Source organism: Plectropomus leopardus, chromosome 21 (assembly GCF_008729295.1).
Source record: "Plectropomus leopardus isolate mb chromosome 21, YSFRI_Pleo_2.0, whole genome shotgun sequence".
NCBI lineage: Eukaryota > Metazoa > Chordata > Actinopteri > Perciformes > Serranidae > Plectropomus > Plectropomus leopardus.
The window spans coordinates 8,535,949-8,553,749 of NC_056483.1; the positions used below are offsets into that span (position 1 = coordinate 8,535,949).

The 17,801-nt window shown below is 42.0% G+C and overlaps 1 protein-coding gene across 1 annotated transcript in view; it reads left to right on the forward strand.

Moving 5' to 3' along the window:
- Window positions 1-17,801, forward strand: part of dlgap1b (discs, large (Drosophila) homolog-associated protein 1b) — a 114,913-nt gene that overhangs the window by 53,551 nt on the left and 43,561 nt on the right. The window contains exons 3-5 of the mRNA XM_042510586.1: window positions 5,304-6,444; window positions 9,934-10,148; window positions 16,891-17,068. Of these exons, the coding sequence (XP_042366520.1) occupies window positions 5,371-6,444; window positions 9,934-10,148; window positions 16,891-17,068 (1,467 nt within the window). The 5' untranslated portion in view covers window positions 5,304-5,370. The remainder of the gene's footprint in view (window positions 1-5,303; window positions 6,445-9,933; window positions 10,149-16,890; window positions 17,069-17,801) is intronic.

Here is a 17,801-nt window from a genome sequence, read left to right on the forward strand (position 1 = left end):
GGCTTCTGGGACTTAAATATTATCTGGATAAACACTGTGGACGTGCAAATTGGGGTTGAATCGGATCGTCAGTTATTTTCATTTAACTTTAACATATTGTATGTTATGTAAGTCCAGTTTCTCATCTTTTTTCCCCTTTTATCGACCAGTCTGATAAGGTTATGGTTTGCACGCTTGCTTCTGAAGAAAATTTGTGACTGTGGCTCAGGAGTTAGAGTGGGTCGTCCACTAATCAGAAGATCAGTGGTAAAGATACTGAACCCCAAATTGCTCCCAGTAGCTGTTCCATTAATGTGTGAGTGCATTTAAAACTGAGAAGCAGGTGGCAGCTTGTATGATAGCCTCGGCCACAGGTTTGTAAATGTGTGTGTGAATGGGTGTAGTCATGTAGTGTAAAAGCACTTGGAGTGATCATGGGACTGACTTGAGTCATGTATTAATTGAGGTTTACGCTCCTTATTTATGGTGTTCCACTATTGTTTTCGGTCCTGGGCGTCTTTTTACTCATACCTCAGCCGGTGTCACCAGCTGATGGTGTTCTTCTTGATTGTTATGGACACTCCTCCTATTTATGAGAGGCTAATGTTTCATGGTTCATTCATTCACAGATGGATCTTATCACTTAATTATGTATTCTCTATCCTGATTGTGGTTTGAACCTCACCTGTCTTTATATAATTTGCCATTCATTATTGTGTTGTCATGCTGATGATGGCTCTTTAACTGAAACACATCTGTGTCTGTTCTTTTTTGCCCATATTAAATAAGCAAAATTGGCTGTAAATTTTGAGTTGTGCGCACTGCTGTTTTTCATGGTCAGAAAACTAGAAAGATGCTATACAAGCAAAAGTCCATTTACCATCTACCAATAAAAAACCCTCAACTCACCAAAGTCTGTGGACTGTTCCAAAGAAAAGTCAACTTTAAATGCTTTGAATAACAGACAAAATTCTCATATTTAAGTGGCAGCAGAGACCTCAGAGGAAGATGACGTAAAAACGGACAAAATTACAGGAAAGACATCTACATGACTGGAAACCACCTGAAGTGAATAAATATTTCAGTTCATGTGTGTGCAAATATTGACCCAGAAGATGGGTAAAAGCTCCATATTAAAAAAAATTTGCATGTACATAACTCATGAAAAAACATAAGAACACAGTGTATGGTATAATATTTTTTCATCCAGCACATATGATTTGTAGAAAGTAGGCCACATCAATCAAGAAAGGCAGCATTGTGCAGGTTAATGAATTAGCATTTTTGTGTTTTCACAGTGAAATATTTAATGCTGAATGATAATTAAGCACGCAGGAATACATTGTTACCCCTTATTTAAGTGGTACAATGCAATAAACAATCACCAACTGCCATCCTCTACAGAGAAACATTGTTTGCAGGCTACAGTATCTTAACCCTCATACTCTGTCTGTGCAGTAATATCATGCAGTAGCCTCGGACTGCAAGCGTTTGTAGGATCAAAGGCAAAACTTCACTTGACCTGAAAAATGGAGGTAAAGTGCTGCTCTCTTTCGTCTGGTTCCCCCACACAAACACACAGACAAACACACACACATAAGATGAGCCATGTCCAGTGAGGTGATTTGACTCCCCGTGGAGAGCAGACTGGTAATGTTTTCAACCTTTGCAAAAGTCGTTGCCAGGTTTGAGCGAGAAGAAGAGACCTTTTGTAGCCTTGTGGTCTCTGAAGACCTCAAAGGAGCTCTGTAAGCCCTGAGCGCCGTCTTACAAACCAGCGTTTGATGTCGATTGAGGAGTATAGACTAACTGCGATCTGTACAGCAGCCTTTTATTTCTCCAGAAAGAGAAGCTGCAGCAGTCTTCTCACACTAAGGCATATTGATTTCACCACTTCCTACAAAGATGGTATGCAGTAAGTCGATGTTACTTTGCATTTTCATAGCACCGCTGTTTATTTGCTTTGGTAAGTCTCAAAGCTCAGGGTGGAGTAAGAAAGAAAATTAAGAGTAGATTTGACCACTGTGAGGCTGCGTCCAAGATTGGTTACCGTGTACTATGATAGAGAGGGAAAAATCTATTTTCCATTTATCTTACCTGAGCCCAAAGAAGCATGGCATCTAAATAGAATTTAGCCCGCTGTGCTGATGCAGTGCAGGTGTTAATGGGCATTAACATTCATAGGCTGCCTCGTTTTATCTGCTCCTGCATTTTGTTTGCACACCTTGCTGTTCGGCACACAATCACTTTAAATGTAATGAAGTCTCAGAGGTTTTCGGAGCCTGTTCACACAAAGTAAAAGGAGCAAGTTGTTTGGGTCGCCTTGATGTTTTGTATTTATTTGCTTGTTGTTTTTTGTGTTGTGGAAACAACGGATTCAAGCACCAAAGACTATGGAATTGTTGCACTACTGGGGGCTATTGCACAAAAGCAGAATTCAGAAATCCAGGATAACAGAAAAAGCAAGGCTAGACCAGATCTCATCAGTGCCTCCTGGCTTAATCCATTACAGCGGACTGACCACAAGTGCAAGTAGGGAAAAAATATACAATTAAGTATTCCTAAATTGTGGTGAAAATGGTGTAATGGTTAATGGTGCTGACTTACAGTCGAGGAGCTCAGGTTTTAGCCCCCTCTCATATGACCTATGTCTCTCCAGATCAAAATGTCTATTCAGAAACTCATTACTTTTAACTTAAGCTGCAGTGACACATCCCAATTACCATGCAAGGAGATAGTTGTTATTTTTACGAATCAGTCTCATCAGTTGCAATAACAGCCTACTGGTCTATGCTACATATTCACTGAACTTCTGAGAGCAATATGAATAAGAGTCTTGATGTAAATGACATATGAGGACAGGTGGTGTTGTGGATTGGAGTGCTAACTTTTAACTGATTGGAAGGTTCAAATGTCACTCATGGTGTGCAAATTACCTTTACCTTTACTTATGAAAATGATAACAGCAGGCCTACTTCACTGAATTACAGTGTAGAAACCTGTTTTAATGCAGGCTAATAAAAATGCATAGGCCAAGAAAACCATGGAAAAATAATAATAGAACATAACCTATAACATTAGTAATGTGGATATAATGAGTAAGTATAAAAAGGCAAATTACAGAACAGCTAAAGTAGTTTGGTAAGTTTAGAAAATTACATTATTTCCTGTAATGCAGCATTTAAAACCAGGAAAAGACAACCTGATATTGGAACATTTAAAATCTAAGATTATATTTAGTCTCATCTCACAATATCATTATGATATCAATATATTGTTTATAAAAGAGTCAGTTGAAACACTAAAACATGCACGAGATCTTGACAGAAATATTGTTTGGGTATTTCAGAGTTAGTGTACTATACTGAGGTTGGCTTGACCAGACAGGTAGAGACACAACTAGGTCAGTGGGCGACAATGGACATACAGCATAATACATAACCACAGCTGTCTATGAGCCTTCCTCATGTCACTGCAGTCCGTACCTGACAGACACGGCAGAACCAGCAGATCCTCTTCTTGTTGATAAACTGCACTTTACAAGCTAGCAGCATCAAAATTCAGCATAGATAAGCAGCCTGTCAGATACGCTATGTATTTGTGTGTCCGCGTGTGTGTATGTGTGGCTAGCAGGCAGAAAGCCAGCATGACCCAACTTCAGCTTTTCAGCTTTAGTGCAGTGCTGCAGACAGCTGTGCCACAAACACGCTGCTGTGGATCACCGCGAGGGCCTTTTATTTAGGTCACATTCTGTGCTTCAGCGGCCAACAGAAGGGATCTCTGTCAACTGCAATGAATACCTTTAGTTGGACACAGCCCACTTTTTAAGTGCCCTGCACGGAGCGGACACTGTGCGTGTCTGTGTGGCATGTAGTGTGCGCTTTGTGTGAGTTCACTCTTGTGAGTATATTGCAGATGGGGTTGGGGATTGACCACTCTACATTTTTTCTTTTTTTACTTCAACAATGCAAGTGTAACATATTGGCTTAATTCCCCCCCAGAGTGATTTGATACCCTGGTTTAATACACACAGGATGCATGAATAATTTCCCCAATTTTTCAATTAATCCAGCACCCAGTTTATAGCCACGTCCAAGAAAATAACAGATGTGACTCACTCTGTATATACACACATAAATACATCCTGCATGTGCCCTACACTGTGTCCTCTAGTTATGTAAAGAACTGACATGATATTTCATTACGCTGCTCTGTCTCCCTCATTTTCTCTTGTTATATTTCCTCTCATCGTTTCCTCTTCCCCCTCCTACTCCTCCTCCTCTTCCTTTTTTTGTTTTTTTTCTATTTACCACAGTGGCCTTTGGTAGTGCATTATAAATCGCAGTAATGAATTCCCCGCACAGACTCGGCCACACTGCTGTCACAGAGCTACACCAGAGTGCGTGGGCTCTTATTATTGTCTCGTTAGCTTCACCTCCAGTCCATTGGAAACAGTGTGGGTTCAGCAGCTAGCCAGCCGCAGCCCCAGATGGGTAAGGAAGGCAGTTTAAGGGCCCTGATGGATGCCATTGTTTTCATGTCACCATGTAAGGAAAGGTCGTTTATTGCCGCTTGCCTCGGCCGGCCCAGAAGCTGTCAGCTGGGTTTTACTGGCCAATTAGTTTGCCCTTAGAGGAGAACTAGAGGTATGGAGGAAAAAGTGTGGGATCTGGCTGTGATCATTTGTTGTGTTTGTGGGTAGGGGGGATGTGTGTGTGTGCACACTGAGCAGGTATTGTGGAGCAAAAATAAATGCACTTTTTGAGTACTATTCAATGTGTTACATCATCTCTGCAGAAGAGACGATGTTTCTGCATTCCCTTCACTGATTTCTTATTAGATTTTTTGTTGAGTTTAAACGATGCTTCATTTCTAACAGTACCCTTGAACAAATATAGCACACGCACAAGCTGGAAATAGATTTGAACTCTTCTTGATACCTCTTCTTCCTTTGTTTCTCTCTGTTTCCTCGATCCCCTGTCACTTGTTCACTGAAAACTCGCAGAGAGAACAGAGAAGTGGAAGAGGAAGCTTGAGGACAGATTTGGATGTCAGGGACCACATGCCAAGTGGCTGCTATATATAGAGACTCTCCTTTTGAAGTTTTGAAGGACAAAAATAAAAGAATAGGTCCAAGTCTCATCAACATCATCAAGTTTTCTCATCTGTGAAGGAGTGCCAGAAAGCATCTCCTTCAAATTAAAGCAGATGAAGTCGCCGTGCATCCAGTGTATGCAAATATGAGATATTTATAAATCTCTTTTCTGTCTCTCTCTTCTTGTTTGTTTGTCTGTTCTTCCTCATGGCTGTGTGTTTCTTTGTAGAGCCAGTTTTGGGGCCTGTGCAGACTTCCCGCGGCAGCAGTTGGATGTGCACATCGACGCTGCCACGATGACAATGAAAGGCCTGTCCAGCAGCCGTAGTCACCACCATGGAGTGACCTGCGACCCCTCTTACGACTCCATGACCCTGGGGCACTCGGATCGTCGGTCCTACTTCCTCAACCCTGGGGAGGCTCATTCTGCTGACCATCCCTGCCTCACCCAGCGCAACTCCTTCCAGTCTGAGTGCAGTGCCTACCCCGACCTGGCCAGCTGCACCTTCCCTCGCAGACATTACAGCTCTCATCATGAGCTGAAGGAGGAGTGTGGCGCTGTGGTGCCTTACACGGGGCCACCAGGGAGCAGTAAGGGAAGTGGAGGAGGTGGTGGAAACAACAACAACCGCATCCCTTCTAATCTGTTAGAGCAGTTTGAGCGGCAGGCACCGGTGCGGCGTGAAGGCTACCACACACTGCAGTACAAGCGCACTGCAGTAGAACACCAACGCAGTGACAGTCCTGGTCGAATCCGCCACCTTGTTCACTCCGTCCAGAAGCTTTTCACCAAGTCGCACTCCTTGGAGGGGCCCTCGGGGGCCAGTGGAGGAGGGAGTGGGAGGATGAACGGCAGCAAATCCAGTCCCGATGACCCGCCCTCCTCTTCTGGCACCCTGAAGCACAGTAAGCGCAGTAAGAGCAAAGACCGTTCCAAGTCGGAGCCAAAAATGCGCACAGCCATCTCAGGCTACTGGAGCTCAGATGACACACTCGACAGGGAGATGTGCCTCTACCACCATCACCACGGGGGCAGCAGTGGAGGCCTGCCTTCAGGGGTCATGACCATGGGGCGCCACCCGGACAAATCCCAGTCGCAGTACTTCATGGAGTCCTATAACACCATCAGCGCCCACTCCCTCAAGACGTCACGAAGCAACAACGACGTGAAGTGCTCGACGTGCTCCGGGGGCAGCAGCGGAGGTATGCCACTGGTAAGCGCCCTGGATAGCCAAGTGCAGCTGAAGAAGAGCTCGTGGTCTTCTACTCTGACAGTGAGCAGAGCAAGAGAGGTCTACCAGAAGGCCTCAGTCAACCTAGATAAGGCTCTAGTGAAAGCCGAGCAGGGACGCACCTGCCACTTCCTACAGGTAGGACAGATACATCAGCCCCACCTCTTGCATGTCATGCTTCATGCATTCAGCCGTGCCAGCTGCTCCTCCATGCCTCTGTGCTTCTGCATGACTGTTTGTGTGTGTGTGTGTGTGTGTGTGTGTGTGTGTGTGTGTGTGTGTGTGTGTGTGTGTGACTGGCAAAGCAGTGTCCTGTCATTCCCTGTGTCTCAAATAATTGCCACTCTCGTGTTGATTGTACTCATCATAAAACATCATGTCATCTGCTCCTCTGTGTTTGTTTCCATATGCATGGAAATATTCATATGTGAGCATGTGGATGTTTATTACTTATGTTCTGCACAGTATGTCAAAAGTGACATTGTGTCAGATGGTGCATTTATCTTCCACATTTACTCTATCCGAGGAATAATGCAGACAGCTGATTTTATATCTGTTTTCTTATAGGTCAGGTTCATGCAAACTGGTCTCACACTCACTTGTCAAATACCAACGTATGATCAGTGGCCCTCAGTTTCACACAGCAATGCACCAAGGCACCCTTTAGTGGCGGTATGAGACGCATCAGGCAGTGGCATTTTTTTGATGTTCTGGGCAACTATCATCAAAAAGAGATAAGCCAAAAATAAGCAAGAATTAGTAAAAACTATAAGAAGACTATGATAATTAGTTATAAGCATAGTTTTTTCCCCCCTCTGTTATTTCCAAGGCATTTTCCTCTTGCTTTTTTAATATTTTTTCTAAATCTACTAATTTCTTGCAGTTTTTGGAATGTCACACAAACATAATAATTCAGTGGGAAACACTGGAGACTGCGTGCACTTAACAGGCAGAAACTAAATTTCTTGTAAAAATGGACGTTTATCTAGAAAAGACACTGCATGTAGCATAAATTGGCACGCCGTTGCTGTGCAAATTGACGCAGGAGGGGCTTCTTACTGCTCATATTTTGACGCGAGGGTTGCTGATCAAGCGTCGGTTTTTGACAAGTTGGGAGTGAGAAGGTGCTGGTTCATGTACCATCACTTTGAAGCAGCATTTATTGTTTTACTGTAATATGTAAGCACAAGAGAGCAGACCAGAAACACCAGTCTAATCTATGTCAGAGCAAAAACGTCAGAATGCCACATGGAAATACATTTATTCGGACTGGTTGTGGCCATAGCAGCGTTATATGTGAGAGTGAGTATATCTTATTTTTAGGGTGCTACTATGAGATTGGAGAGAGCCAGAGGTGAGAACACAAAGAAACACACACACACACACACACACACACACACAGAAACATCAACCCACCCGCTACTGTTAAAAGATAAAAGTGTTTCAGATTGCATGCACTTCCTCACATCGGGGTGAGCTTCAAATATAAGCCAGAAGAGAGAAATGGAGAGACAAGGAAGTGAGAATAAAGAGGAGTGTATATGTGTATGTGTATGTGTGTGTGTGTGTGTGTGTGTGTGTGTGTGTGTGTGTGTGTGTGCAGTAGGAAAAGGACAAAAAAAGAGTAAGTAAGGGCAAGAGGAGGGCGTGAATGGTAAAAGTAAAAGGCAGAGAGCGGGAGTGAGGAGCGAGCATAAAAGACAGAGAGAAACTTCTGTGTGGCCTTGCATTTTAACAGCCTGGAAAACGGAGCGAGCAGATCAAGGAAGGATGTTGTCACTGCAGTACAGCAACATTTCTCCCAGCCTAAAAGAGCCATTGCTTTTTTTTTCTTCTTGAAAGGGAGACGGAAGGGAAAAACGGGCTTTAAAAAAAACAGCCTGACAAGTCAGTCTGCAGACGTTGTTTGAATCCTTAAAACAAGACGTGCTATTTGCTTCACTTCCCATGATGGAATCTAATCACATCTAATTTTTAGGTGTGAAAATTAACACATTTGCACACATTATATTTAAAAATGACACAATCATAAAAATAAAAGAAACATTGACATCCACTTCAGTAGTATATAGCTAAACCTGTCATTCAGAACAAATAAATAAATACATTTAAAAGTACTGAAAAATTAGTACAAGTGCAAAATTTATCCCATGCACTGTGACATTAAATGTATGCATGCAGGGAATATAAAAGTAAGAGTTGAGCAGAGCCCAACTTGATGATAAAACCTCGTTGTAAACTGGATTGATAACACAGAAAACTTAAACGAGTATTTAAACCTTTAATCTAATTAAGTAGTTTGATTTTCTTTCAAAAATATGGGGAAAGGGGAAAGATAAGCAAGAAATTAGTTGATTTCTTGAAATGTTCTACTTGTTAATTTTCTAGTTGATTTTTGTTAAAGCTAGGAAAAATGTCCAGAAAACTATATTTGTTATCATAGTCATACATTTAAAATTATTCTACAGAATTATTATAATTTTTAATCACTTTTTAGGGTTTTTTTGTACTTTCCCATTGGCTAGTTTTGTTGTTGTTGTGTGTGTGTTTTGTTTGTTTATTTTGTTCATTTTCAGGTAATTTTCTTGATTTTTTTTCTGAAAACAAATGTCTTTTGGGGTCATTTCTTCATACCTTGCTCATTGATTTCTTTCCATGTTTATGAAAGAAATCCCGTTTTAAAGGGTTTATCAAGCCATACCGGGACCCTATCGCAAAACAAGTAGATTTTTGCAGTCTCAGTGAGTATGTAATTTATTCTCCCTGATAAAGGTCCCAGACTTTTTGAATCCGTATGGGGGAGGGTCTGGTTACAGCCACCTGATGGTTGCACATCTGAAAGCTGCTTTAAGTAAAATATGTAAAAGGTATTATTTTTTCATCCCTGTCATTCAGACTTTCAGAAATTAAACCCATTAGTACTACTGCAGGGTCTTGTGGGGTTTTATGACCTTTCCAAATAACATTAAATTATTTTGACACCATTACAGACTGAGAGTTTCCCAAGGTGTTAGCCAGAGTCTCTAGTTGCCCCTGACATTGAAGTCTGCTTGGTTTCCTAGTTACGCACCAGTCTGTTGAATGATTTTGCTCTGTATCTCATTTCTTTCACTTCAGAGCTAGTGCCCTAACAGCCACTCACATTGGGACTGCAGTGGTTTTGCTGAACAAAACCCCCTTTGTTTTCCCTCTCTCTCCACGTCTGCTGTCTTTGACTCTCTCTCTCTCTCTTTTAGATTAGAGATGGGAGATAGCTTTGCCTCCTTTTATTTTACCTTCATTAGTGTGTGTGAAAAGTCAGGAGAGCAGACAGAGTTCAGGGTGCTGCAACGTTTTGTCAAAACAATTAATGCCCTGCTCTTAATATGCTGCATGCATCACAGGACAGACAAAAGAAGGCCTCCGGCACTCACAAGCTTATGGTATGATCAAGTGGGACCCTGCATTGATACAGTAACTATTGAATCTTTTAAAACACTGTGTGATGCGGGTATCTATAACAGGTCAGGGTAGAAAATGTTCCAGACTCACTTTTATTCATGTCTAAGTGCATCTGTGTGAGTTCTCATGTCTGGAGGGAGACCTGTGTTCGCTCCTTCTTTACCTTATCTCACCTCGTCTCTACAGGTGCCTCAGGACGACTGGAGCGGTTTTTCTCCACTGGGGAAGGATGACGAGATCCCTTGCCGGCGGATGCGCAGCGGCAGCTACATCAAGGCGATGGCAGAAGAGGACAGCGGCGACTCGGACTGCAGCCCCAAACCTTCACCCAAGGTCCAGGCACGGCGAGCCAGCTACCTGAAGGCCACACAGCCGTCCCTCACAGAGATGACCACACTCAAGTAAGTGTTTGTTTGGACTGAAGCAATTATTTTCTTCACCAATTACCCTGTCCAATCTGGACTCTACCACGCGTTTGTGTACACAACAGGCTGCGTTGTGAGTGTAGCTGTTCACATACTTGCTTATGTGCTATCCGTGTTGGAGGACTACATTAGAGGGCACAACAAAAAAAATCAGACTTTTCCAGATCTGCGTGATGTATTGTTTATTCTGAGATCACAGCAGAAACATAAACAGCAGCGCCATCACCAATGCCACGTAAAAGGCCTGTAAATCAAGCATCTTGTGACTATAGTGAGTATGTGTGTAACACTGCCCCTACTCTTTTGTGTCTGTATTGCATCTCACATATACTTGTGTGTTAATTTCTGAAGAGGTGCACAACTAACGCTCCAAACAGACGCAGCATACACAAGACAGCCATCATGTGCACATGACTGTGTACTTATAGGCAAGCAGATCTTCCTCAGCCTCCAGATTGCTTGTTGTTTCAAACCAATAAACAAAATATTTAAATTTACATTTACATAAAATGGCAGACCTTCATATTTGAGAAGCTCAGCGTAGTCCACGTTTGCCATTTTTTTGTGAAGAATCAAAAGTGTTGTTAGTTTTCTTCAGTCTACCTAATCACTAAATGACTAACCAATTCAGTATTTATGTATGTTTGTGTGTGGCGTGACTGTATGGCAGCCTGTATACAATGTTCGAGGGTGTATGCAGTACATGCTTCTGAACATTATGTTCAAGTGCTCACTGTGGTCATGCTGTGCACTTTCAGTGAAACAGACGGGAGAGATAAAGGGAATGAAAGAGAGAAGTCGACAAACAGAAGGAGATGAAGGCAGTCAGTGTTACTCGAGCGTCTGCCTGGCAGCAGTCTGGCTTACGTGTGAGTCCCTGACTCTCAGTGGCCGCAGCTTAATTACCTGCTCGGTGTTTATATCTCAGACACACACTTCTATCTTCATAGCTGGCCTCTGTTTCTCTACTGTGACACAAACGCAGAAAAGACTAAGCCTTAATTGAAAATACATGATGCCTGTTCATGTCCTGAAGTCTCTTCAAAAATTGATGCCATGTTCTCAAGAAAAGCACTGCGGGTTGAGAACATGCAAAGGACATTTTCCCTTTCTCTTTGAAAGAGCTGCGGTTAAAAGCCGAGCTTCATCATTTAAAGATTTTCATGAAGTTGTTTCTTGTTGCATAAGGCATTCTCTGCTCAGCTGCATGTTTCTGACAGTGTGAGCTCATAAAGTATTCAGCAATATAAGAGTCTATCAAGAAAATTTCTGTCCTGAAACACATCAAGCTGACTTTATTGTTCACAATTCAGTCCACATAAGTTATCTTGAGCTAACACAAGGAGCTCAGTTTTCTGACTTCGTGTCTCTTTCTGAAGGAATGTACTATTCAAATTTTAGAGTTAGAAATTTGGGAGAATAATTAGTGTCATCCATAATAAATTAATTGGAAAATTTTGCATCATTCAACTTGATTTTTTGTTCTATTAATATTACTCATATGTCAATGGGTAATAAAATTGTACTGAACAAATTCATTGCTGATTTTTGGCAGTGCTGCACATTGCCAAACAAAGTCTACTGGGACAAGAGCCAATCATATGGGTAAAAAGTACAAAATCCTAAGTCCTGTTTTATAGACCAACCTGTCCTGAGGTTTTGTGCAACAAAGGTTGAGATTGCAGGTGAGCTCACTTTTGGTTTAAATAAAGTAACAGAAGTGATGGCTATAACTAAAAAGACACAAGTTGGAACAAACCTAAAATGTCCCTTAAGGGAGCACTGTGCAGGATTTTGTGGCATCTGGTGGTGAGGATTGCAGATTGCAACCAGCTGAAACTTCTGTGTGCCAAGCGTGAAGTGTCAGTTAAGACTCCTTCAGTGTTTGGGAGGTTTTTACTAGAAGCCGTGTTATTTGCAGAAGTCTCTTTCTCTCCAGAACAAACAGACCGGGTGATAAAACCATTGAATAAAGCATTTTCATGTTACAAATCAGTGTCTCTCCGACGCTGCTCGGCTGGCATTGATGGGCTACTAGCCCAGCACCAGCTAATGTGTGCTCGTCGCTCTCTGATAACTTAAGATGTAGATATTTAGCAAGTTTTTACTGGGAGTTGAATTATCCGCAGAGGTGATTTAAACCAGCTGAAACTCGTAATAAAGCAATTTCACACAAAAAAATCAGTGTTTTTTCTGCCGCTATCATCACAGAGGGGCTGCTAACTACGGTGGCCGACATGAAAATGTGAACAGTGAGGCGCTCAGTAGCTCAGTTGGTTGAGCAGGTGCTCCATGTACAGAGGTTACATCCTCACCGCAGTGGTCACGGGTTCGATTCTGACCTCGGCCCTTTGCTGCACGTCATCCCCTCTTTCTCCCCCTTCCACGCTTAAGCTGTCCTATCAAATGAAGGCAAAAAAAGAAACCCAAAATAATCTTAGAAATGCCTCTTTCGAAAGTGATGAAAAGTCAACAATTCTTATTTTCGGGTGATTATACTTTAAAGAAAACATCCTTATTATATTATATTCAATTTCTGCCTATTTATCCACCTAAATCCTATACATTGAACCTTAAATTTGTCATCATAATGGCATAGGCCCTTTCACTATTTTATTACTAACTGTATTAATATAATATTAACTCATACCCAAGAAAATATTTTTCATTATACTACCTTGAAGAACTGAACAAAATGGGGACACGCATGTTATATTGCAGCACAGGGCTGTGACTGATTAGCTGTGTAATATACAGAGATGAAAGGAACACCAGTGGGTGCTCAGTCATTGTTACTGGTTGCACAAACACAAGCGCGCACATACACAACCTTATGTAAGTGCAAGCGGCGCAGCTTGGGGCCCACTAATGACTTGAATTTGGCCCGGGGATTGCCATCATCATCTGATGGAACCCAGTGGAACAAACCAAGCTGCAGAGCTGCAGGTCGGAGATAGAGAACGAGGAGGGAGCAGCTGACGTCTTGTTTTCACACTGTGCTTTTGGGAGCTGGCACAAGTCTGTTACACTCCATGATGATTCAATAATCAGCTTTGTTGTTCCATATGTTTCAGAGCCCATTCTGTGACCATTGTGTCCTTGACTAGTGAAGAATTGCTCTTGAGAAGTTGTGAGATTTGTCTGTTCTCGCACAGTGCTAACCTTCCTCCTTATTAAAACACGCAGCGCTCAGATAAAGCATGCATTTAAACAGCTGGGATTATTCCTGGCAGACAAACAAGCTCAGGAGAAATGACATCCTTTCTTGTCTCCCTCAGTCACTAACAGTCGTCTTTCTTTTTGCTGCAAATTCATTTATTCGTGGCCTAGATTTTATCGTGTTTATTTTCTTTTTTTATGTCTCAGCGAGAACAGACATCCTGTATAATGGGTTGCAGTAATCACATTTCTTTCTTTCTGTCCCTCCAACCACAGTCATCACTCTGATGATTTTTATTCAGACAGTGACTAACAGGAAGAGGAGACGGTAAAAGGAAATGGAGGATAGGGAAATTGGACAGAGAAAACTCCCCAAATGATGAAGCAGAAAGAAGCGACTGTCCTCTCGCTTACTTCTCCTCTTCTTTTCTGCCAGAGTGAGATGATGGGGAAGAACTCAGACAAAAAAAGTACATGAACAGTCTGTAATGCAGTGCAAATCAACAGTCGGCTTTAGCCAGCCCTGATCTCTGACTGCCAGAGAAACATGTGTTCATTAATGTCACTTGTTCCATGGAGGGACACCCTGGGACAAGCTGAACTTCCCCCCTTAGGTGGTACTGATTACAGGCTAGGGCTGCCATTCAAGTTGCCACAAAAGACATCATTGGCTCTGCCGATAATCAGCCCCACAGGGAAATCAAGTGGAGATGTGGATAGAGATAATGGTGTGGGTAGATTCTTACTTGATTCCTCTGTGTGCCGTGCACAGTCACACGCTACAGGCGGCTGATATGGATGATTCATAGCCAACTCGGAGGTTTAAGATGTATAGTTTGATGTTTTTTTATATCCTTGGGTTGAATTATGTACTTTTTCATTTCTCAATTGACCCAGAGGAGTATGGAGCCCCAGAAAGAAAATTGCAAATATTGTGAAACACTGTCTTAAATGTGCATTTAAAGCACAGTGTTACTATGGACCATTACGCTGGGAAACCTCAAACTAAAAATGAATGAACTGTGTTGACAAAACAAACTGGCAAGCTTGAGTCACCACTGAAAGCAGAAAGAAAGAAAGAGAAAAAGGTCCAGTATAAATGATACAGGGGGATATATTGGCAGAAGTGAAATAATATAAGATATGAATAATCGCTCATTTGGGGAAACAACTTGAAAGCTTGCACTGAACATTTCACTACCAGCATTACACTGTTAGCATCAATGGATGTTGACAATCAAGTTTGTGCAAATTACTTTTATTAATTTACCACGAAGCAATTGGTAGTTTGCCCCCCTTTTTTTTATCAGAGTCACAACAAATGGTTTAATTACGTAAGAATACAACAAATGTGAGTGAAATTGCACCAACAATCGAATGCATTATATCGATTCATGAGCAGGACAGTTTGCCTACAGGAGTCTGTAGTTTTGCCAACTCTTTTCAATGAAAGTAGCTAGTACTAGCACCAAATTACTTCATATGCTTATTTGCTTATTGGTGCCGTCATCGTTCATTAATGGAAAAATTGATTTTGCTGAATATGGTTCAGTAGAAAAAAACTCAACAAATCGTTTGAATAGCATGAAAGCAATGACACTTATACCATAATGTACCATTTTGTTGTGTTTTTAAATCACTAAACCTATCGAGAAAGCCACCAAGTTGGCAATACTAGATGGGCTTCCATTAACCCTCAAACAGCACAAATTTGAATTGCTTATTTAAAAATACACCTAATGGAAGTTACCAATTTGTTGCAAAAAAGTTTTTACTCTCGCATGAGGTGGTATTTCAGGCAATTCAAAAAAGCCATATATCGCAAAACTGCTATGGAAACACTTTTTTTTTTTTTGCTTTAATAGGTCACATGATGCTATGGCTCTGCACTTGTCAGTAGGACCTGGCTCCCTCAGGCATGATGCAGCAGAGGATACAAGAGGCGATATTTGCTTTTCCATTATCGCACGCCTACAATGACTTCGATTGGAAATAATGACGGCTAGTGCAGTGGCTGCAATAGAAATAAACCTGCTTATCTTTTGGACATCCATCGTTATACCTCTTTGAATGTTATTGTGGAGAAGTATTGAGGAGAAGTCCATCACATCAGGAGAAAAGTCGATTAACATCACTCAGTGGAAACACAGTCGTCTCGCAATTGTCTTTTATTGACATTTCTAAAAAATAACACTTAAATTTTGCGCAACTCTGTAATGGAAACTCGCCTACTGAGTCAGTAATGTTACCTGTCAACAAAAAAACAAGGCAGTCAATAGATAGCTACCAGGCATTCCTGTCCTACTGTATGTAAACTAATGATCTACGTGGGCATTCGACAGGTGACTTCTCGACTTCTGCAGCTTTAAGTAGATTGTGGTCAGTATTTATGAAGCCTCGAGGACGGTTTGGTTATATGAGGATGTATTTTAAAATTAGTAACTAATCTTCTATAATTATCACCTTTATTCCCATCTCAGTAGCTCATCTGTCCTTTCATTACCCTTTCTGTCTCAACTGTCCTGTCCCCTCCGTTCTACCATCCAAGAATGAGTAATCTAGTTTGCTTTGCTTTGGTAGACACGCTCTATTTTAAGGAGGAAATACATAATTAAAGCAGACCTGACCGGCAGAGAGTCATAAGAATTTCATGTGTATGTGTACAGTATGTGTCGGTGCGTATAGAAATATTTTTTATATACTCACAGGTGAACATGAGAGACAGAGTGTGAAATAAAGGGGATAGTTGGATCTTAGTCGTCACAGTAAGTTTGAGAACTGACTTCTTAATCATTTCTCTCTGTGCACTTTGTTTTCTGAAAGTTGGTTTAGTAGGCCACGATGTTCATCAAGAGGAAAGCGAGTCAGCTTTTTAGGTTTCTTTTCCCCTGATTAATGAATTGTTTAGCTGGCATCCAACTGCTATGTAACTTACACACACACACACACACACACACTTTTTCACATCTACACACACAGGCACATAGGCGTGATGCATGCTGAGTGATCAGATTGGAGGCAGGTGAGAGCTAATGAGACACCTACTCATCTTCCTTGGAGATGGGGATGTGCTTGTGCATGTATGTGTGTATTTTTGCGTTGATTATGTTTCTGCGTTACATCTGTTTTTATGTGAAAGTCGTTAGGCGAAGTATACCTCAGAGACACACACACACACAGTTCCTCTTCCCTCCTCTGACACAGAATGTGAATGTTTTCAGCATTAAGTGTTTTAGAGCGTGCTTACAAGGTGCTTCAAGGACACACCACCTGAGCTACTGCGAGTATGTCTCAATACTACTGCGCGTGTTGATTAGATAAAGGTGTCTCCTGAAGCATTTGTGGATTGATCCGTATCTTTGGGTTCATACACACTGCAAGGTACTTTGCAAATACCTTCCCTCACTCTCTTTTCATCACTTTATCTCTCCGTCTTTTTGTCTTGCTCCTTTATCTTGGTTTGCTTCCTACCTTTTTACCAAGCTCCCTTTTTCTTTGTTTTGACTTTTTCCTCTTATTATGTCCCTCCTCGTTTCTCTTCTTCGTTCTCTCATGGCAGGATTTCCACAGAGCACTCTCCCAAGCTGCAGATCCGGAGTCACAGCTACCTGCGGGCGGTGAGTGAGGTTTCCATCAATAGGAGTCTGGACAGCTTGGACCCGGCAGGGCTGCTGGCCTCGCCTAAATTCCGTTCGCGAAACGAGAGCTACATGAGAGCCATGAGCACCATCAGCCAGGTTAGTGGCACCCAGGGGCCCGTGCCTCTCTGCCGTCAGCCTCTACACCCCCTGTACCTCCACTGCTATGTCCAATAAGGTCGTGCAGGGGGGAGGAAATCCCATCCGTAGCTCTCCTAAGGCCTGAATTAACAATCAGGTCACCATCCGGCAAAGTATGAAAAGTACGAAAACCCCCAATCTCCCAATTAGTGTATACGTCTGCGTGCTGTTTTCTGGCGCTCAGATGATTACAGGCGTATTCAGATTGGCTAATTACCATGCAAAACCCCCCCCCACAATCCTTTACCCTAATATGCTCCTTCTGCCTTGGAATACTTTGTGATGCAAAATGACGGGCTAAAAATGTTCTCTTCAATTTGGCATCTGCTATGTAAGAGATGAAAAACAAGAATTAAAATGCAGCCGTACGAATTTTATGAATAATTGAGATTGGGATTGGTTCCAAATGATGATGGGCATTTGCCTGGATTTGATAGTTATTGAAAATATTGAAGAATTGGCCTCAAATCACTCAACAAGGGAGGTCTGTTATTGTCACAGCTGCTGCAAAATAAGATGTTAGTCATTTTGGATTTTGAGCACGGCTTCATACTCTACATTATTTGGAGTGACAGGGGAGCTTAGCTTACCTTTTCGCCTCGGGTAACGGGGATATGTACTCCCATCCAAAGCCCAGGGGCAACACTTTGCCTCACCGGCTGAATGATGGACCCTTGAGACGTCCCTTCAA